This window comes from Oncorhynchus masou, chromosome 1, assembly GCF_036934945.1.
Source record: "Oncorhynchus masou masou isolate Uvic2021 chromosome 1, UVic_Omas_1.1, whole genome shotgun sequence".
NCBI lineage: Eukaryota > Metazoa > Chordata > Actinopteri > Salmoniformes > Salmonidae > Oncorhynchus > Oncorhynchus masou.
The window spans coordinates 70,315,626-70,339,311 of record NC_088212.1 but is presented as its reverse complement, the minus strand read 5'-3'; the positions used below and the strand labels follow the sequence as shown (position 1 = coordinate 70,339,311).

Below are 23,686 nucleotides of genomic sequence, written 5' to 3'. Positions count from 1 at the left end.
ACCTTCGGCAAGCCCATCAAACAGTCACACTTACAACATAAAATATAATTAATGTAATAATACAAAAACACAAGATTGGAATTTTATTTTGCAACCCCACTGTCCAATAGAGCTTATACATTTTGTTAATATCAGATCAAACTTTTAAAGAAGCGTTTGCCGTCATCTAATGGCCGGTGAAACAAATGACTGGGATCTCAGAGAACGTCTACTCTATCCTTTCTATGTACCACATAGAAAGGCTAGAGTTCTTGTGTTCTGTACTCAATAACTATAATAGTATAACTAGTATTACAGAAGAGTGCTTTCTTGGGTAAATTTCTACCTATTGTAACTGAAGGATGACTTTCAACCACCTGAATAGGCCCAGGTGACAGGTGCGGGTCACAGTCAGCCCGGGGAGCATTCATCAGGACACAACGTTTTGGAACGTTCAGATGTTTATTCTTCATAACATATTTCTATCTGACATGTAGAACAAGGAATCATGTCAACTCTGGTCATGGCATTTCTATCTGCAACGTTCGACAATGTTTAATCTCTCGTGGACAGACTACGTGAACATAAATGGTTCCGTAGATCTGGCATGATACAACGGGGTGCGTGAGATAATGAGCAGCATTAGTTCCGGTGCTTTGAATTAATCACAAATCGAATTTTGGAAGGAGACATTTGAACCACAGACTTGCAAAGCGAGAAGGGCGGAGCTCTTTGTTCCGATTCCGATATCTTCCTTTTACACATATGGACCCGGAACTTAATCAAGCATCTGACAATTACGCAAAACATCAGTTCTGGGTTTACCCGGGATTAGACAACGTTTGGTGGCCCAGGTGAGAGATGGTGAGTTACAGACTCTCTAGCTTCCCCGGTAGGTAGTGTAGGAGAAGCGGCTGCAGAGCAGAGGAACATGGAACTTCTGACTGTGGTCCGTTATGGTGAAGACTATCTGCAGATAAACACAGACCACCGATGTGTTAGTAACCACTCAGCCAACCAATAGGAGTTACTGAATCATTTAGCGTTCAGTTAGCGATCGCATAGCTGACAAGGAAATAAACATAAGCTGATTCTGTAGATATAAAGAAATATTTATGTCTAACTTTATATGTCCAACAGTTATACATTTAAATACACCTATTATTTATGATAAAAGCATTGAAGACTGTCTTCAACTAACCTCGACGTATGGGTAGAAATAGGTCTCTCTCTCTCCCAGACTCCCCCAGTATTGGCCTGTCTCAAAACGCATCTTGTACACGAGTGAAATTTTCTCTGGTGATGAGTCCTGGGCAGCGCCCATCATCATAGTAGTCCTGAGAATTAATTATTTTAAATTATATAAAATACTGAATATATTCGACATTGGTTTGATGTGATCCTGAAATAAGCCTTGGCTCCTTAACATTACTACCGGTATATATTCATATTTGATAATATTATGCAGCCCTACTGAAAGAGGCTGTAGGGATGAATCTGAAATTGCTAAAATAAATACTAAATGTGTATTTGTCAATTAAATGGATTATTATGGAGCTGCTAAGAAATTATTGTGTTAATTTCCATTCTATGTCTATGTTAACTGGTGCTACAGCACCCTCTGTGGTGAGGTTACACTGTGGTGAGGTTACCCTGTGGTGAGAAGGTTCCAGAGTGAAGTGGAGGGATCCACGCGATGCATGCTGAGGGGCTCCAGGGACGCCCATCCCGGTGTTCAGGACGTGAGTGGTCAGGGGGCAGTATGGAGCTGCCATCTCTGCACTCCACAGCACATACACCGACAGCATAGTGAGTAAGCATTATGGACATATGGCTACTGTAACTTTGCACAATATATACAAAAAGCTGTAGGCCAACTGTAGCCTATGAATGACGTATTATTTGGGTTAAAATAGAAGGTAGGCCAAGCTGAACCCTTAGTGTCTATGAGCTGAACAAACCCAACATTTGTTATATTGACCATCTTTTACTTTCGCTTTATTACTTTCATACATTTCATAACAATCCTGCAGACAAACGAATGTCACATGCCAATAATGTAGGTTTATAATATTGTAATACAAAAAACACTATTTCTAAAAATCAAAAGCAATATATTAGCCTACCGTGTATTCACCCCCCCCAAAAAATAATCCTTTCTGTGCTGTAATCTGCTGGTACTCATGCGCGCTGCTGTCAAAGTCATCCCAAACCAGTTTCCCCCTCTAGTGAAAAGTATGGCATTTACAGTGAATTAATTGTAACAGATCTTAAGCACAAGTTCAAAACTCACAAGGTTATATGACTAGGGCTGCTCTGTTTGCTGTTGTAATTTACATATCTCGTTGGGAGGAACATCAGCATTTATTAATGGTAAAGAGTATGCAAACATCCCAGTCATAAATGGCCCTTTAACATTTTTGGAAACAGGCTTGGGTCAAAGTGCGTTTTTAGCACACTTTAGATAAGTCCTTAATAATGATAATAGTGAAGATTTTAGGCCTAAATGTCATTATTAGCATAATTGTGTAGCCTAACATCGGTTCAGTCAGGGTGAATAACATATCGCCTACTGCTCTACACAGGGGAGCAAGCTTAAAAACATCCCAACACTGCTCTATAAGTTGCTTTATTTCCCTTTCAATCCAGTTTAGAAGCTAGTTGTATATAATGAACTGTGCATTCAGAAAGTATTCAGACCCCTTGACTTTTTTCACATTTTGTTACTTTACAGCCTTATTCTAAAGTTGATTACATATATTTTTTTCCCTCATCACTCAACACACAATACCCCATTATGATAAAGCAAAAACTGTTTTTGTTAGAAATGTTAGGTTGGATGGGGAGCTTCGCTGCACAGCTATTTTCAGGTCTCTCCAGGGATGTTCGATCGGGTTCAAGCCCAGGCTCTGGCTGGGCCACTCAAGGACATTCAGAGACTTGTGCCGAAGCCACTCCAGTGTTGTCTTGTCGGTGTGCTTAGGGTCATTGTCCTGTTGGAAGGTGAACCTTCGTCCCCAGGCTGAGGTCCTGAGCACTTTGGAGCAGGTTTTCATCAAAGATCTCTCTGTACTTTGCTCCGTTCATCTATCCCTCGATCCTGACTAGTCTCCCAGTCCCTGCCTCTGAAAAACATCCCCACAGCATGATGCTGCCACCACCATGATTCACCGTAGGGATGGTTCCAGGTTTCCTCCAGACGTGGCGCTTGGCATTCAGACCAAAGAGTTCAATCTTGGTTTCATCAGACCAGAAAATCTTGTTTCTCATGCATGGTCTGAGAGTAATTTCGGTGCCTTTTGGCAAACTCTTAGCAGGCTGTCATGTGCCTATTACTGAGGAGTGGCTTCTGTCTGGCCACTCTACCATAAAGGCCTGATTGGTGGAGTGCTGCAGAGATGGTTGTCCTTCTGGAAGGTTCTCCCATCTCGACAGAGGAACTCTGGAGTTCTGTCAGAGTGACCATTGGGTTCTTAGTCACTTCCCTGACCAAGGCCCTTCCCCCCTGATTGTTCAGCTTGGCTGGGCGGCCAGCTCTAGGAAGAGTCTCAAGGATGATCAATGGTAACAGGATGCACCTGAACTCAATTCCGAGTCTCAAAGCAAAGAGGGTCTGAATAATTATGTAACATTTTTTTAATATATATTTTTTAATACATTAGCAAACATTTAAAAAAAAATGTTTTTGCTTCGTTATTATGGGGTATTGCGTGTAGATTTGATGAGGAAATTTTTTTTATTTAATACATTTTTTAATAAGGCTGTAACTTAACAAAATGTGGAAAATGTTAAGGGGTCTGAATACTTTCCAAATGTACTGTATGTAAACTTTGTTGAAACTCCACTGTCTGTATTCTGTCTCTAAATGTTGTCTATCACTAGCAGCTGCAACACTATATCACCGAATAAAATTCTGAATATGTGTAAATGTACTTCGCAAATAAAGGTGATTCTGAGAGATAAAAAGCATCTTGCTCTCCCCATCCTCTCTGTAACACTCACATACTGTACACACACAGTTTACACAAGTTCCGCTGTGTCTGATATTGAGCTTTACAATGTTCAGGCAGCATTTCACACACTTCAGCATTGCCTTTCATCCTGTTTCCCTTTATTACACACACAGACACGGGAACCAAGCAACTGATTCCTATTTTCCCTAACCACAAATTCTAAATCTGACTCCTAACCCAAATTGTAACCCTAACCCCTAAGCCTTAAATAACCTATTTTCTTGTGGGGACTGGTGAAATGTCCCCACTTGTCCGAAACTTCCTTCTGGCCCCCACAAGGATAGTAAAACCAAACACACACACACACACACACACTAAAAAAACACTCCTCCCAGAGGTGTTTTTAATCAATATGAAAATACCTTTACTACTGTGACAGTGTGAGTAGTGTTTCCACTTGGCTTCTTCATGAATGCAAACAGAACTAACAAAACATCTAACACCACTGGAATTATAATAAACAATTATCATTGTTGTTTACTTCTCGCTTTAAAAAACACAAAGAAATAAAAAAAACTAAAATAAAATGCTGGATTAAAATCGTACAGCTGACCTAATACAGTAAAGTTTTACAGTAATACACAATATTACGCATGGACCGGGCCGGGGCCTCTCCTCAGCTCATAGCGCCAGGTACATAGAGGAAGAGATGGAATACTGTCTCCTCATACCTAATACAGACAGGTAGTAATACAGCAGGGAGACAACATTACACAGACATAAGGGGGGGGGATCAACTGATGGACTCATGCTCTGGCAGTGATATGATATACATAAAACAAAGTAACTCAAGTCACTGAAACTATGATTGCGACATCTATAGTATGCTCATTTCAAATAGCCTCACTCTCTGAATATGCATGTCAAATTTATACGAACTGGTAATCAGAATGTTTTTCAGGAAAATATGAAGACGGACTAAAAAGAACATAAGAAAATTATGAATATAGAAATTATTTCACTTTCCTGTTCTGGTTAAGAATTACACTCTACAGATAAAATGTGTGTGTAATCTAAGCTGATCTCAGTGGTGAATATCCAAGGGAGATACTTGATTTCTGTTCAACTGTAATTACAGTGTGTCTGTGTATGTGTGCTGTTGATGTATATGTGGATATAGAATACAATGTAACTGGTTGGTTCGACAGGAGTGGGGCCTCTGAATCAGTTGTTGGCATGGTAACTTCTTGACAAGACAGATGTTCTCTTCCTCTATGTCTGGCGCTCCTCCGTTTCTTCTCTGTTTCCATCCTCACATCTCATCCTCAGGGTCAGAGCTGTGGTTATTCATCTGTAACACACACACACTCAATCAGCAACAGTGTGTCAAAACACCAAAGAGTGTTTTGTTCAGGTAAGGCTCCCCTCTCCAGGGTGATTATACACAGTGATGAGGAAGGTCTGGAGGATAATAGTCTTCTATATAAACACCCACTCATCTTTCAGGGTAAGAGTATTCTGTCCTGCTTTCATTTGTCCTATTTTCAATCTCTCTTTCTTTCGCTCTCTTGCTTTTACTCTCAGATGTTCTTTGTGTGTTTGAGTTGCATGTCAGTTATGAGTGTGAACTGTGCGTGGGTGAGATGAACCCAGAATGAGATCTTCAAGTCTCATGCTATTGATGTGTCTGTATTACTCAAAATGACTGATGGCTATGGATTTGTTGCTCTTGTCACTATTCTATTTGTGTGTATGTGTGTGTGTTTCTGTGTTTATGTGTGTGGCAATAAGCACTTTATTTCTGCTGCATGGCGAATCACTCAGACAACGGCTAAATCACAGCCATCCATAGGACATGCTTAGGTCCTCATGTTGCTCTGAGACAAGGAGAAAGCACTCCCACTCACATTCAGAGATTCTCCACACACAGACATCAAGCCAGTTACCGTGTGATCATCGTCGCTGGCCTCCCCCAGTTCGGGGCTCTCTCTCTGGATGCAGTGGCGTGGGGGGGATAGGGGGGAGGGGGAGCGGTCACCGCTGCTGGCGGAGGGGGGGTACGGTGACCCGGCCAAACTGCCCTCCCTCACGGGAGACCCTAAAAAACATGGCGAGAGAGGGAGTGAATAGGAGTGAACATTCACTAAGTTCCCTCTAAAGGGCAGATAAGTGTTGGTGTTCCTGTGCTCACTTTCAATCTAAACCATCGATGGTCAACTTCAATGCACTATTTGACAGATGAGAGGAGAGAACAAGAATGATAGGATTAGGGAGAGATGTGGAGATAGAGTGAGAAATGGGAAAGGTGAGAGGGAGACAGAAAGGAGAGATGAAGGAGTGGGGGGGACTGAGTGGAGGAGGATAGTAATTTACGCTGGAATAAATGAATATGAAGATGAGATCAGTCAATCACCCAAAGGCAATGCACACAGATAAGAGATAGAAAGGATGAGATGACACACACACCCACACACATTTCTTTCTTTATTTGTCGGTACAGTATGTGTGTTGTTGAAAGGACAAAGGTGCAGTTTGTCCATGTGGCCACATGAGAGCAGCAGCTACAACACTTCCCTGTAGGACTTTGTATTTATTCTCCTATAAGCCTTCTTTCGCCATCTCTGTACTTCTCACTATCATTCCTCTGCACTGATTCATAAGAACTGTACAGGTGAGAGCACAAACTGTGGCTTCCCCTATCATGCTTTACTGCTGTTTCCCCTGTCCACCCCCCTGTCTCTCTTTCTGATTGGTTGTCTCACCTGTGTGGTCCCGCCTCTGTGTGTCCATCCTGTCCAGGTTGTCGAGCAGCCCGTCAATCTGTGTCTTTATCAGGGTCAGCTCCCTCTTAATGACCTGCAGCTCCTCCATCCGCACTACAAGGAGAGAGAGGTTGAGGGGGAGGGGGGGGGGATATAGAGAATGAGAAAGGGGGAGAAGGAAGAAAAGGATCCAAAGCAAGTTTCTGTGGGTGTTGGTAATATGGACTATCAAGGTGATGAGGGTGGGTATTAGAACAACATATACACTGCCTATTGGTTCTGCTCTGATGATTTGGCCTAATAATGCGACCTGATTGGCTAGGATCCATTAAGGAAAGAGGCTGCTATGGAAGTGTTGTAATGAGAGAACCATCTTGAGTGTAGTGTGTGACTGTGTGTGTGTATTACTCACACTTGGCCCTGTTGGAGCTGGTGGAGTGGGCTCTGGAGCTCTTGGAGGGGGGCCTGTCTCGGCTGCGTCTGTGCCCAGAGGAAGTGGAGGAGGAACGGGGTCGTTTGGCCAGGCTAGGTCCCTGGGACAGGGGAGGTAGGGAAGCTGGCACGCGCTGGTAGTCATACATCCTGAAGAGGGAAACATCCACACACTGTCATCCAACTACAAGTACTTTGTGTAGTATTGTCAGTGTGACTAGATGTGTATGTGTACGCATGTCAGAAAAGTACAGTGACAGGATGTTTGTGAGTGAGTGTGTGAGCAAGCAAGCATGTGTGTGTGTTTGCGTGTATGGACAGTGGTTGGATGGATGTGTGTGTATTTGTGAATGTATGTCTCCTATGATGAAGGACACAGAGGGAGAGGGTTGACAGTATGGTGTAATACTATCTGACAAGCAGAGGGAATATACACACACAGACAGAATCTGTACACAAGTGAGAAAATAATAAGAAATAGTATCTGATAAGGTGAGGCAGAGGATATCCCAGATAGGGAATGAGGAAATGAAGTTGAGCAGGTTGTAGACCATTGGTACTCCTCACACAACCATTATAGTATTACCCTACAGGTTGAAGACCCCTGGTACTCCTCACACAACCATTATAGTATTACCCTACAGGTTGAAGACCCCTGGTACTCCTCACACAACCATGATAGTATTTCCCTACAGGTTGAAGACCCCTGGTACTCCTCACACAACCATTATAGTATTACCCTACAGATTATAGACCCCTGGTACTCCTCACACAACCATTATAGTATTACCCTACATATTGAAGACCCCTGGTACTCCTCACACAACCATTATAGTATTACCCTACAGGTTGATGACCCCTGGTACTCCTCACACAACCATTATAGTATTACCCTACAGGTTGAAGACCCCTGGTACTCCTCACACAACCATTATAGTATTACCCTACAGGTTGAAGACCCCTGGTACTCCTCACACAACCATGATAGTATTTCCCTACAGGTTGAAGACCCCTGGTACTCCTCACACAACCATTATAGTATTACCCTACAGATTATAGACCCCTGGTACTACTCACACAACCATTATAGTATTACCCTACAGGTTGAAGACCCCTGGTACTCCTCACACAACCATGATAGTATTACCCTACAGGTTGAAGACCCCTGGTACTCCTCACACAACCATTATAGTATTACCCTACATATTGAAGACCCCTGGTACTCCTCACACAACCATGATAGTATTACCCTACAGGTTGAAGACCCCTGGTACTCCTCACACAACCATTATAGTATTACCCTACATATTGAAGACCCCTGGTACTCCTCACACAACCATGATAGTATTACCCTACAGGTTGAAGACCCCCGGTACTCCTCACACAACCATTATAGTATTACCCTACAGATTGAAGACCCCTGGTACTCCTCACACAACCATGATAGTATTACCCTACAGATTGAAGACCCCTGGTACTCCTCACACAACCATTATAGTATTACCCTACAGGTTGAAGACCCCTGGTACTCCTCACACAACCATTATAGTTTTACCCTACATATTGAAGACCCCTGGTACTCCTCACACAACCATTATAGTATTACCCTACAGATTGAAGACCCCTGGTACTCCTCACACAACCATTATAGTATTACCCTACAGGTTGAAGACCCCTGGTACTCCTCACACAACCATTATAGTATTACCCTACAGGTTGAAGACCCCTGGTACTCCTCACACAACCATTATAGTATTACCCTACAGGTTGAAGACCCCTGGTACTCCTCACACAACCATTATAGTATTACCCTACAGGTTGAAGACCCCTGGTACTCCTCACACAACCATTATAGTTTTACCCTACAGGTTGAAGACCCCTGGTACTCCTCACACAACCATTATACAGGAAAACAGTGCCACTGGATTTGGAAGTCTCACCACATCATGTGACAAAACACAAACAAACTACAAATGACTAATGAGTGTAATGACTACTAATGACTGAACATACTGAAGGAGAGGCGAGGTATGGAGGGACTGAAGGAGAAAATGGGAATGGAGATGAGGAGAAGGGGAGAGATCTACTATGTGACAGAAGTTAGATTTGGATCAGTCTCCACTGTCAGTCCCCCTTCCTCACTCGTTCCCCCATCCCCTAGCTCCGTATGCCCATCTATAGATAAATCTAATTGGTTCTGTCAATAGCCAATCAAATGCTCTCTGGCAGTGCAGCGAAGCAGGTGACAGGAGAGAGTGTATCACACACTCACTATATAGCAGTTACAGAAACATGGGAGAGTGTATGTTGTGTGTGCATGTGCGTGTGTGTGGGATTGGAGAGGCCAGAGGCTGTGACAGAGAGAGGTGGTGTTCAGCCAGGGGGAAGGACACATGTCAACCTACTGTTAAAGGCTCAAAACGAACCAATAAGACCCCCGGAAGGGGTCACAGGAGCACAGCCAGCCAATCAGATTCCTCCGAGGGGTCAGAGCTAGCCAATCACACACACCACACACTTTACAGGAGTCAGCACTCCAATCAGATAACAACCATAGGCTGTAAGTCACTTTAGTCTCAACTTGACTGGGACCTATGTTAACCTGTAGGCCCTATAACCACAGCTTTAATGAAAGTCTTCCACTCTAAAATGAAGTACAGGACTGCCTACCTGGCTCCAGTCTACATGATCTAAGGGCTGGCTTTCATCCTAACTTAAGCTCTGCCACCTAATTAAATCCTGCGAGTCTGACTGAGTCAGACTGAGTCACATTCCAACCTGAATGCCTTTCATATGGTATCTGCTTACAGCATCAGAGAGCCATTAGGGCTGAGAGCCAGACAGACAGAGACCTGGGCACTGGCTCCAGCTCTTAAAAACTGAGAGAGGAGGGAGGAGGAGGGGGAAAAGGAGGGTTGGAGCAAAACAGAAAGCAAGAGCGAGAGAGAGAAGGACACACCACCCTCCATACACACCAAGAAGATCCTACACCACCAGAAACCCACCCCAGGAACCATAACCAGTGCCCTGAGTGTAGCCTACAGCAAAGCAGGGCTCAGAGACTCATGGACAGATTGGTTATTGTTTATTTACATGTCCTATGTAAGCCTGAGTGGCCTTTACACAGGCAGTGCTGTGTGGAGATAGCCACCCTCTCTGGCGTAAGGCTCCAGACAGAGTGCTGAGGAGAGAGAAACACACTTTAAACCAGCTGCAAACAGGATGCCAGTCGGGAAGCCTTGAGGTGTGATGTCAGTTTTTGGTTCAGTGATTGAGCTGTAAATCGCCGAGAGAGACAAGACTTTAGCGTTCAGTTGAGGAACGTGTGTTACCCTTTTATTGAAATATATCTCACACTTCAGTTCCCCTGTCTCAGGAGAAAATATTCCCAGTATATAACCAGATACAGCCACCTCACTGTGCATGAAGTATATCAACTGGCCACCAATGTAGTGCGAGGGCTGGAACCGTTGCCTTTCAGCAGAGACGCTGGGAGACTAAAGACTTATGGGAGTTTAAAGTCCTTTAGTGGAGTTTGCAGTGTGCTGCTACAATGACTTTGAAGTGTAGTTTCAGAGAATAGGAGCTCGTGAAACAGACAACGAGAAAGTGTAGATGTGTGAGGATTAGAGAAAACAGAGCGAGAGTGTGTAAGTGTGTGTGTGTGTGTGTGGATTAGAAGAGAGATTATAAAAGAGGCTTTGTCTCTGCCAGAGCTGTTATCTGTTTGTAGAGGCAGACATTTTCTCATATGCACACAAACAGATGTACAGACACACATGCACACACACACAGACACTAACACACACAAGCTGTCGATGGAGCAAGCCAGCCACGTAGGGCAAAATCATGTACCGTGTTTGAAGCAAATTGAAAATCAGTGGTGAGGGTTTTTCCTGTGTGAAGACAGAAAAATGCAGAGCGTGGCAAAACAACAAAATGCAAAGAAAAGATGACAGCGTCAACTCACAGCTAATGTAATGTGTGTGTGTGTGCGGAACTCGTGTATGGACATGTTTAACTAGAAGTCCCCACAAGAATAGTAAACAAAAACAAAAAAATACCAACTGGGGACATTTTGTTAGTCCCCACAAGGTCAAATGCTATTTCTAGGGGGTTCGAATTATGTTAAGGGTTAGGAGCTATGGTTAGTTTTAGGGTTAGGAGCTAAGGTTTAGGGTTAGGACTAAGGTTAGGTTTTTGGGTTAAGGTTAGGGTTAGGGTTAGGGTAAGAGTACGGGTTAGGTTAGGGGTTAGGGAAAATAGGATTTTGAATGGGACAGAATTCTGTGTCCCCACAAGGTTAGCTGTACAATACTGTATGTGTGTGTGTGAGAGAGAGAGAGATAAAGGGAGGTGGAGTTGTAATCTCTATGTTGGACAGCCTGTTTCTCTAACCACCCTCCTTACACTCTCTTATTTTCTTTCTGCATGTTTGTTTAAACTGAAGATATAAACATAGAGGACTTCCTCAACTCTTCTGTGCATAACTACATCTACAGCATCTGACTGCCTCTGAGTGCATTCACACAGAGGACAACAAGGTTGTTCAATGTGTGTGTTGTGTGTGAGAGAGAGAGCAGTCTTTATTCAAATGTGCTGAGTGCTGTGTTTATGAATGAGCCGTGTCACCTTCAGTGTGCCTGATGGAGGTGGAGAGCTCCCATAGCAATTACCTGAGTGACTGACCTGGGTGACGAATCAGACAGAGCCGGACTCAACTGGACTTGGCATAACTGAGTCAGACTGAACATGGCTGACTTGGGTTAAGCCATGCTGAACGAGAAAGAATCAGACTTAACTGGACTTGGCACAACTGAGTCAGACTGAACAGGACTGACCTGGGTTAAGCCATGCTGAACTGGACTAAACTGGACTGATATGGACGGAATCCAACGGGATCAGAGATCATCAGATTGAAAGGCATTGAGCAAGATTGGAGTGGACTGAACGGGATTGAACTGTGACCTGGGTAGGGCCGTACTAATCTTGAATTAATTGTGTTGAACCGGACTGACTGTCAAATTCTGGCTTGGAATCTGAACTAAGGTCATGATCTCTTGGCTGGAGCTGTAGTGAAAACACTCCACAGCTCCATGTCAAAACACCGTACCATCTACAGTACTGTACCGCTGGAAAGTGAACAGGTACTATAAGGCAGTTTTCCAGCCTACAGTTAATTCTCTATATGCTTCAGTTACTGTAATGTAGCCACCCTGACTCATGGCCCAACCTCTGCTGTGAGCCACAGAAAACTAACCTGAGCTTTAATGGAACTTGTAATATAAGCTGCTGCACAGAACAGTTTAAGCTGACTCATAATTATTAGAGACTCAGCTAGGGTTAGAGTGGCTTACAACCTGACTGGATTCCTTATAGAGGCCACACAGCACATATCAGCTCCCTGTGTGTTGATGTGTGTGTGTGTGTGTGTGTGTGTGTGTGTGTGTGTGTGTGTGTGTGTGTGTGTGTGTGTGTGTGTGTGTGTGTGTGTGTGTGTGTGTTTGTTCATTCATATGTGTGTGCCTCAAGCACCTGCCAGGCCGAGTGGAGTGAAGATTTACCAAGGTACGATTAGTGGGCAGTGACAGGCAGCTCTGTTAGCAGAGACACATGACTGACAGCTCAGTGACAGGCAGGGGGGGGGGGGGGGGAAGGGCCAGCAGGAGACAGGGGAGACAAGAAGGGTTAAGTGTGTGTTTTAGACTTTTCCTTTGTCCGACTCTGAACATTCAAGGTTTGTGTGAGAGGTGCGGTGCAGAGCGGGCTGACAGTACCTGTCATAAAGGTCCTCCTGATAGCACTCATAGTCCAGGTCATAGTCAGATCTGCAAAGAGAGAGGAGGAGGGGGAGGGGAGATGGAGAGAGAGAGCGAGAGAGAGGGGGGGGGGGAGTGAGTGAGTTGACAGTGGCCTGACACAAAGGCTCACAACTGTCTTCACAGCTGACTGACAGAGGTGTTACTGACACACATGCACGCACGGCACACACACACACACACACACACGCACGCACACACACAAAGTCATCCTATGTGAAAGCAGAGGCTGATGAAAAACTGAGAGATCAAACAACATATATCTCGGATACAAGCAGCCTTTCAGATCTGTTCCTCATTAGGTGAGCTAAATATGCCATCAGAGATATTTCACTCTGTAAGCAGGCTGCTGGAATAGGGTGTACATAGACATAGTAGGGCTCTGGCAAGTGGAAGGAATATGCTATTCATGATTTCTAGCCAGCTGTAAAAAGACATTGGATTTGTTGTGCCTCAGCACCCAAGGTGAAAAATCCAAAGAAATTGTCCTGTGTTATGCACCAATGACCGCAGGCTGCACACTATGTGCTTCTACATATTCCAGCTCATTTACTGTGAAGTTGGACTGTCAGGTGTGTGTGTGTATGTGTGTTGGAGTGTATGCACCCATCTGTGTATGTGCCTGTGTGTGTGTTTGTGCATCTCTGTGTGTGTTTGATTAGACTCAACTTGCTCACACCTTTCCCTACAATATATGGGCAGAGTTTGCTGTAGGTTGTAGTTTATAGATTACCCTATACGGTTTGGTGTGTAGAGCAGACCAGGGCAGGGAGAGGAGTGACACTAAGCCTGATGGTAAGTAGCTCATACCCTGGTGTGTAGTTAAATAGAGCTCAGCATTTCTCTGTGTGTTTAATCCCTGCCTGGCCACTGATACCCCAGCCCTAAAGTCTACACACACACGCATGTAAGTACGCAAGCACAAGCATACACACACATGCGCGCACACACACACATGCGCGCACATGCAAGCATACACACATAGACATTATCAGCAAACACCCTCCACTTTTGCTTTCTGTAAAACTTTCAACCATAGAGAAGCAGTGTATTTATAGGTGTCTGAAAGGTGACTCATGTACCCATCCTAATTCCTATTTATTGCACATATATTTATACATTGTATAAATAGAGCCATCAGCATGGCCTCTACTGAATCTAATACATGATCACCTCAAAGTGAGTAGCATACAGTACATGGGTTCATCAGAGGCTCTCAAACAGATGGATCAAACCAGACACACACGACATACAGATGACACACACACACAAAATCACACCCACACACATGAATGACAGACACATAACACACTCTCATCACGTCCACACACACACACCTAAAGCCCCTCTGTCCTATCTGTCTCAGCAGGGGGCTGAGTCTCAGTGCTGTAATCATGCTGTTGACTGGAGGAAAGTGAGTATCAGTAAACATGTCAGGAAGTACAGCAGGAGACTAAACATAACACCTTTTCACAGCTAAAAACATACAGTACACACATGCATGAGCGCAGACACACAGACAGATGTGCTGCACACACACACACTTTCTCTCGCTCACTCTGTATGTAAATGTGATTCAGAATGTAGCAACCCTGTCTCTGAAGTGTTGAGATAACTAGCAGTGTTGGTATAAAAGTGTGTGTTTGTGTACCTGAGGTGTGTGTGAATTCCTAATGAATTCTCCTCCAGCTACCCGCAGCCAAACTGTTTCTGGTTTTCTCCCCTCGTCTGAACACACACACAGAAGACAGTTGGTTTTTCTGAGCTCCAGATTCTGACAGCTTCAAATAATCTGTAATAAGTGTAAACATTTACGCCTCATCACGCTCTTCCCCGACTTTGTTTTATGATTTAGCTCGAGGTCTGATCAATTTGCAGAAAGCCTATTGTTACTCTAAATAACGGTAGGCCTTTCATGTGAAATGGTAGACATCTATGTTTCCAGCTATCCCTGTTTAACATGATGGAAACTTAGTCCTCTGTAGGGGAGCACACTCTGGTTGAAGGTTTCTTTCCATGTCCATATGTGTATGTGGGTCTGCACAGTGCAGGGTTGGCTGTGTGGATTAGGGTTACAGTATGTGCGTTGTACTACTGAACCAAAACAAAACCACTCTACTTAGCCAGTTTTAAGACCCTGACAAAACCGTTCTCCTTAGCCACCATTGAAACTGAACTTAAGCAGAACCTCTCCACTCAGTCTGCTAATATGACCCAACTGAACACAACCTCTCAACCTCTACCCACAGATCCCCTGCGCTCAGCAGAACACCATGAGCTAACAGATCTGGCGGCCAACAGAAGTTCTGTGATCAGGCAGGGAGAAGAGACAAAGTGAGCAATCGGGAGAGAGAGAACAGCGCCACGGGCCCCGGCACAGATGAGGGGCTCTGTGTCCTAATGGGGAACTCGAGCGTAAGACAGAGAAAATAACAACTATTTGCCAAACTCTCACAGCAGGAAAACTAAGACAGACTGACTCACTCTAACTCTCTTTCTCCCTCTTTCCCTCTATCATTTTCTCTCCCTGCAGCAATGTTCTAGTTGGTAATCTGTGTCATTTAGCACTGGGAGGAGAGAGAGAGAGTCAAGACAGAAAACAATTTCCATTTCCTCTTCCATTATCCAACCCATCTTCTGTTATTAGAGTGGCTAAACTCTTCAACCAAGTCTGAGACAAGCAGACAGACATGTCAGGTATTAGTGCCTTTCTGCAGTTTGAAAACATAGGAGACCACATAGTGCATTACAGTATCATCATCCTTTTAGCCGAGCACTTCGGAGAGGCATTGTGATTGTAACACTACCTTCCTGGTGAAAAGACTGATTCCCGGCTCCAGAATGGTTACCATGACCAAAATGACTGCTGGGAGACCATAAATCAGTGCTATTCCCTTAGTGGGGTCGTGGGGGAACTTCAATGGGGTAGACAATTTTTTTATATATATTTTTAATGCAATGAATTGAAGGTTATTTGTTGATGTAAAATTCGACATGTACCAATTTTAAGGTCTTAAGGTTTAAGGTTAGATTTGGCGTGGGATCACTAGAATTTTGGGGGGAAAGAAATGGGGTCCCCAGGAATTCTGGCGGAAAAATGGGGTCCCCGCTGAAAAGGTTTGAATACTACTAGACATAAACAGTATCTATTAGAACCACAGCACATCTCTCGACCATAATGTTGAGCGATTAGTGCTTTTTTGAGTTTCGGTTTGATTTAAAAAAAAAATCACTTTTTTATTTCAGTTTCAAATGATACTTGTTAAAATGAATTACACTGCGTTATGTGGGTCGAATACTGTGGGTTGAAAGTCCCATGATGTTAGTACATGACAATTACTACTTATCATTTATTCACTTTACTTTAATAAAATATCTTAGTTGTGTATATTACATTTGTTTTATTTGATGACTTTATTATTTAATTCCAAGTCATCCTCTCATCTCTATAGAGCTGCTGCTTATACTGTCTGACAAAATCCCTATTTTGGATTTTATTTTTTTTCCTAAGTAAATAAGGCATACTTTTACGACTGCTGAATACCAACTATCAATCCCTTATATCATGTATTTTCAGAAAGAGACACCTAGTAAAATGTTGGTTTATTACTCAGCACTACTCATACAGCAACACAACCACCCGGAGTAAACCAATCACACTCTGGATTGTCTCTAATGACATAATGGTCTCTGGAATGGAAGCTTTGTTGCATTGACAAAGCAAGGTACCCCTGCACACAAGAAGCTTCCATTCTCCCTGTCGCAGGGTATTTATAGCTCTATAGAGCTGCTGCCTATGCTGTCTGACAAAATCACTATTTTAGTAGTTCTTCAAAGTTAATAAGGCATAATTTTATGACTGCTGAATACTAAATATCAATCACTTAGATCATGTATTTTCAGATAGAGAGCAGTTGCTTCACGAGGTATCTCTATCTCTCTTGACCATGCATTCTTCTGTCTCTTCTCTCCGTATCTGTGCGCTCACGCATAGATCGGACAAGTAGGCGAGCAAGAGATTGTGGTCATTGTAGTTAAATACCACGTTTTCAGCACCAAACTAGTAGAATATTGGCCTGTTGGAAACTAGAACTCCCTACTACATTGCACAGTTCGATCTGATTTATTTCTAGAGAAAATGAGCTTTGAGCTCACAGAAAACGGAATTCTAATAACTGAACCAACATTGGTCAATAAGTTGTTTATAAAACAAAGAATAACTGACATTTCTGTTAATCGCTCAGCAATACTCAACCAGCAACAGAACCGCCTTGAGTAAACCAATCACACACTGGTTCTCTTTAATTACATAATGGTCTCTGAGTTTGTGAGTGGAAACATGTATTTGAGAGAGAGAGAGGGCTAGCTTAGTGAAGGGTTGTGTGTGTGTGTGTGTGTGTGTGTGTGTGTGTGTGTGTGTGTGTGTGTGTGTGTGTGTGTGTGTGTGTGTGTGTGTGTGTGTGTGTGTGTGTGTGTGTGTGTGTGTGTGTGTGTGTGTGTGTGTGTGTGTGTGTGTGTGTGTGTGTGTGCAGGGACAGCCAAATGGACAGCGGGGTCGCTAAAGGCTAATTTATTTATTTTCCTAATTTCTCGAGTGCCCCGGCAATCCATTAGACATGGCTGGCTACAAATCATCTCACCTTGCTGGTCGCATAGTGTGTGTGTGTGCGAGCGCAGATGTGGAGGTGCTGTCTGTGGTAAGCATTGATACCTCCCCCTGTCAACACACAGCGTATTCTCACACATCCCTACATACACTATATGTTGATATAAACAGGATTCCATGATCATCAATCCCTTTGATTAGGAAACTGGCCTCATGAGTATGTGCTCATTGCTCTTAGGGGATTAGCCTAGGGAGGAACATGCGCCCTCATCTACTCTCTCCACACTAACAGCCAAGTAATCCCATGGCATAAGGACACAACCTTACTTACTCTCGCTCCAACTCCCCCAGAAACAAACACTCTCATAAATATCCTCCCCTCCTCCCCCCTCTCATTCTGTCCCAGTAGTTTGTCGTCATCAGTGTAATGGTGTGTGTCAAGTGTTCATATAGATCTGTGTTTGACGAGCCCCGGAGAAGAGTGAGCACAGTCCCACGTCATCCACAGGATGGATTGCAGCTCACAAAACAAATGCACACACGAACGCACGCATGCTTTCTCACGTTCTTACCCCTTTCCCTCTCTCCCCTTCCTTTTCCTTGTCACGTTCTGACCTCAGTTGTTTTGTTATTGTCTTTGTTTTAGTATGGTCAGGGCGTGAGTTGGGTGGGTTGTCTATGTTAGTTTTTCTATGATTTGGTATTTCTGTGTTTGGCCTGGTATGGTTCTCAATCAGAGGCAGCTGTCAATCGTTGTCCCTGATTGAGAACCATACTTAGGTAGCCTGGTTTCACTTTTGAGTTGTGGGTGATTGTTTTCTGTTTTGTGTCTGCACCAGACAGGACTGTTTCGTTTCGTTCATTCTCCTTTGTTATTTTGTTTAGCGTTCTTGTGATAATAAATTATCAATATGGACACTTATCACGCTGCTCATTGGTCCTCCTCTTCTTCCACCAACAACGGCCGTTACATACCTCTTATTCTTTCTCTCTCTGGTTTTCACTGTGATGGTTAATTGCTCATCTGGCTGGGGAGTGGGGCAATGGGCCAGACAGAGCACATATTTATCTATTCCAGAGAGCCGCCAAGCCCAATCTGCCCCCTCTGCCCAATCACACGACAGGGGGAAGGGTCAGAGGGCATTTTGCCCAATCACACGGCAGGGGGGATGGGTCAGAATTCACAGCAGTGATTTCAGCGTAATAATTGTTCTGCTGTTCCGGGTCGTTCAATGAAATGAGACCCTTTTGCGTCACTTTGATATTTTAAGTACCAATTGTGCCCCAATATTGAATTGTAAAATACTGTTATATTAAATAAAGTCCCCTTAAATATAGACCACATGGATAATTCAATAAATATGATTTTTTTATATGAATAAAGAATTGCTAAAATGCCAAAATTCAGCATTTGACATTTCACTTTGTGCACCCTCTGTGACATCTAGGAAGATTTAAGACTCTTAGGGGCAATCTGTAGTTGCTTCATCCATTTTGGGACTTCTGGATTAATGAAATGTTCCCATTGATGAATACGATTTATAAATGCCTCGTGAGCTTAGTTCAAATGTCATACCCCATCAGAACCCAAAATTAGCATTTTCACTCCAATGGTTGTAAACAAAGTAAGGTAAACACACACTATGAAGCCTCAAAACATAGTTAAAACTAAACTCAGCAAAAAAATAAATGTCCTTTCACTGTCAACTGCGTTTATTTTCAGCAAACTTAACATGTGTAAAAATGTGTATGAACATAACAAGATTCAACAACTGAGACATAAACTGAACTAGTTCCACAGACATGTGACTAACAGAAATGGAATAATGTGTCCCTGAACAAAAGGGGGGTCAAAATCAAAAGTAACAGTCAGTATCTGGTGTGGCCACCAGCTGCATTAAGTACTGCAGTGCATCTCCTCATCATGGACTGCACAAAATTTGACAGTTCGTGCTGTGAGATGTTACCCCACTCTTCCACCAAGGCACCTGCATGTTCCCGGACATTTCTGGGGTGAATGGCCCTAGCCCTCACCCTCCGATCCAACAGATCCCAGACGTGCTCAATGGGATTGAGATCCAGGCTCTTCGCTGGCCATGGCAGAACACTGACATTCCTGTCTTGCAGGAAATCACGCACAGAACGAGCAGTATGACTGGTGACTTTGTCATGCTGGAGGGTCATGTCAGGATGAGACTGCAGGAAGGGTTCCACATGAGGGAGGAGGATGACTTCCCTGTATCGCACAGCGTTGAGATTACCTGCAATGACAACAAGCTCAGTCCGATGATGCTGTGACACACCACCCCAGACCATGATGGACCCTCCGCCTCCAAATCGTTCCTGCTCCAGAGTACAGGCCTCGGTGTAATGCTCATTCCTTCGACGATAAACACAAATCTGACTATCACCCCTGGTGAGACAAAACCGCGACTCGTCAGTGAAGAGCACTTTTTCCCAGTCCTGTCTGGTCCATCGATGGTGGGTTTGTGCCCATGGGCAACGTTGTTGCCGGTGATGTCTGGTGAGGACATTCCTTACAACAGGCCTATAAGCCCTCAGTCCAGCTTCTCTCAGCCTATTGCGGACAGTATGAGCACTGATGGAGGGATTGTGCGTTCCTGGTGTAACTCGGCAGTTGTTGTTGCCATCCTGTACCTGTCCCGCAGGTGTGATGTTCGGATGATCCTGTGCAGGTGTTGTTACACGTGGTCTGCCACTGCGAGGATAATCAGCTAGCTGTCCGTCCTGTCTCCCTGTAGCTCTGTCTTGGGCGTCTCACAGTACGGACATTGCAATTTATTATTTTGTTGCTTTGACAAAGTTATTTCTGAAGAGTATTATTCATTTAATTTCATGTGATTAGTGATTCATATTAAGGTAAAAAAAAAAATACGTCAACCCTGTTGCTGCCACACCTGCTCCCGCTCCCCCTCCCTGGCACTCGAAGGCACCAGGCTCCCCAGCGTTACTCACTCCTGCCACCATCATTAGGCTCACCTTCCTTCCCCCGTCACACGCATCAGCAATTATTGGAGTTACCTGGACTCAATCACCTGTGTCACTACCTCCCATTATATCTGTCTGTTCCCAAGCTCTGTTCCCTGCTTCGGGATTAATGTTAGTATGTAGTTATGTTACCCGGTGCTGATGCTGTTCCTGTCCTGTTTAATGTCTGTGCTATGTTAAATGTTGACTCCCTGTACCTGCTTCTCATCTCTAGCGTTGGTCCTTACCGTTACATGAAATTATTTATTGTTTTAATATGGTGAAACTATTCCTTAGAAAAACAATCTAAAGAAACATTGAACATCTAATAGCCACATCCTAGTGTAAAAGCAGGTGGTTCTACTCTTTTTGGCCATGGTCTGGTGTTTTGTGGTGGGAAACCGAGTGGGTCGAGCATAACACGTCAACTCTGTTATCTATAGACAGGCTAGAAATGTTTTAACAATTTATATTTTGAACCATGCATTCAATTGCCCATCCCTGTTGCACACAAGCTTCCATTTATGACTGATTTAAGATTAAATCATTAACCCTGTTAAGATCAACCCTGTTACTTTATTTGGCACTTAATAAGCACTTACTATAGTATTTTTTTAAATTGAACCCCTTGAGATGGGAAAACCTGTTTTTTATTAAGTTGAACATGTGCTCTTCATGACAGAATGTAAAAACAAAAATGTCCCCCCACCAAGTGACACAAATTTACCCCTACCATGTGACACTACCAAGTGACACTACCAAGTGACACTACCAAGTGACACTACCAAGTGACACTGCCAAGTGACACTACCAAGTGACACTACCAAGTTACACTACCAAGTGACACTACCCAAAAGGGACTAATTTTGTGGAACAACCCTTCCACTGTTTGCTCTCTTCCTCCCGCCTTTCACCTCCCTCTCTCCTTCAACATCCTCCCCCCTCCTTCATCCTCCTCCCTCCCTCCACCCACCTTCCACCTCCTCCTCCCTCCCTCTCTCCTTCCAATTCCTCCCCCCTCTCTCATTCCATCTCCCCTCCCTCCCTGGTGTATTAGTTGTGAAGTGCTGTCTTCGTCCCTCTCCTCCCTCAGGCCCTTGTAGGCAGGTAGCAGGTGATTTATGTTCAGATAAAGTTCCCACTCCGACCTGAGCCATGCTGTGCTGGTGTAAATCATATCAGTCTAATGCAAGGGGAATGGAACTAGCCTCTTAAACACAGTGGAGGAGAATCAGCCCTGAGTTATGACTGCCAACGGTCAGAGAGTCGTACAATCATGCTCACACTCAACTCTTACAAGAGAACGTCCAGAGAGCCCAGTCCAAGTCTCTAGTCTGACACAGAAAGGAGAGTGTGATAGAGGAATGGAACACTCTGAAGCCTTAACTCAGGTGTGTTTTACTGAGCTTGTAGCGCCTCACTGCTCTCTGCCAGCTTCACACTTCTCTTTGATGAAATGAGCCTTTCCTGTTGGCCGTGCAGGACATCTCCGCTTATTGCTACTAACGTGGACGTAGTGGAGGTAAGAGACATCAATCTCACTGCCGTGACTTGTCGAGTGCTGTAGGGGCAGGCTCGGTTATAGAGTTGGGGGAAATGCTCTCTCTCTCCACTGGGGCTATGTTTAGAGGGCTATTAGAGAAAAGGGCTGACCGCTCCTGCGTTGGTAAACGCGGGATTTAGCAGGGCTCCTCTGCTCTCAAGCTGGGGCACAACTATCTGTGCTGTACACTCTGTGCACAGCAGGGGGGCAGAGTATCATGCAGTGTCAAACACGTACATGTATACATACAGTGAAGCACAGTACACTGACATTTTTGCACTGTATATAGTTTAGTACTGAACACAATCCAAGTGGGTGCTTTCTATAGGCTCCTACACAGAACATTTGAGATCAGAATTTTAAACACCCACAGTGTTCCATTTAACACTTTCTTAGTGACCCACAAAAAGAGTATTACATTAACACCTTTCAAAGTGTTGATAAACTATCACCCCTAGGGTGTAGGGTCCCTAACACCATGGGTCTTGCAAATTCCAACTTAAATTAACACTTGCATTTGATGGCTTTCAGTCCTGTAGCCTTCACCATTTGAGTGCCTAAGTGAATATTTTATCATAAAAATGTCATTATTCATTACAATAAATTACCTTTTTTGACAATATCATACTTTGACAGCCTAGTTTTACCCTAACACAGTGGTGTGAAACTCCTGGTTTGCAGGCCACATCGGCAAGTCATATTATGCTCTCTTACAAGGTGTAATATACAGCGCCTTCAGAAAGTGCTTCTACAAAGTATTGACTCAGGGGTGTGAATACTTATGTAAATTAGATATTTCTGTATTTGATTTTGTAAAAACTTGCTCTCTCTTTGTCATTGTGGGGTATTGTGTGTAGATGGATAATAAAAAAAGACTGTAACACAACAAAATGTGGAATATGTCAAGGGGTATGAACACTTTCTGAAGGCACTGTAATTCCTATTGAAATCCAGCCAGTTCAGATATCCAACAACTGGAACTTTTAATCACCCACAATCTGCCATTAGAATGACTGCCAAGGTAGGGAAGATTCTGAAATTAGACTACCTAAACAATCTAAACTGGACCAACCATCTCAATAACCGGTGAAATAAGTCCAACCACTTGCAGATTGGAAAAGTTTAGAAAAATGTATATTATTTATATTTGTGTAGTAATATATCAACGAATCAATCAATGTGCATGCAGAAACATTGATATTAAGACAAAATATTCCAAAAATCTATCTGCAATAAAGCATGCTGGGAATTAAGATAATGAGGCCCTTCCAATGTCTTTTTCACTCTGAGAGAGTTAATTTCCGTTAAGTCAACACATTCAAGTAACAACAACACCACGTGGTGTTGATTCCACTTGATTCAAATAACACTTAATTTATTCACTGCAGGTGGTGTCAATTTCAATCCCACTTGTGTTAACCCCACTAGAATCAACAACCTCATAACACTCACAACACTTTTACCACTTTTTTTAACACCAAGATTTTCTAACACCCTCACATTTTCTGTGTGTGATAAATGATAAAGGTCAAATTCACCACAGTGAGAGCAATAGGGAGTTGGGCTCAGAGATAAGAGCTCTCCACTCTGCTTGTTTCTCCCTA

The 23,686-nt window shown here is 43.6% G+C and overlaps 1 protein-coding gene and 1 pseudogene across 1 annotated transcript in view; both read right to left on the bottom strand.

Annotated features, from left to right (window-relative positions):
* Positions 1-147: 147 nt before the first annotated feature.
* LOC135549807 (5-hydroxyisourate hydrolase-like) lies at positions 148-1,754 on the bottom strand (annotated as a pseudogene).
* Positions 1,755-4,304: 2,550 nt separating this feature from the next.
* LOC135549802 (RNA-binding Raly-like protein) overlaps positions 4,305-23,686 on the bottom strand; it is an 84,153-nt gene continuing 64,771 nt past the window's right edge. The window contains exons 3-7 of the mRNA XM_064980113.1: positions 12,904-12,954; positions 7,107-7,276; positions 6,695-6,808; positions 5,879-6,030; positions 4,305-5,283 (exon numbers count right to left, since the gene is read on the bottom strand). Of these exons, the coding sequence (XP_064836185.1) occupies positions 5,245-5,283; positions 5,879-6,030; positions 6,695-6,808; positions 7,107-7,276; positions 12,904-12,954 (526 nt within the window). The 3' untranslated portion in view covers positions 4,305-5,244. The remainder of the gene's footprint in view (positions 5,284-5,878; positions 6,031-6,694; positions 6,809-7,106; positions 7,277-12,903; positions 12,955-23,686) is intronic.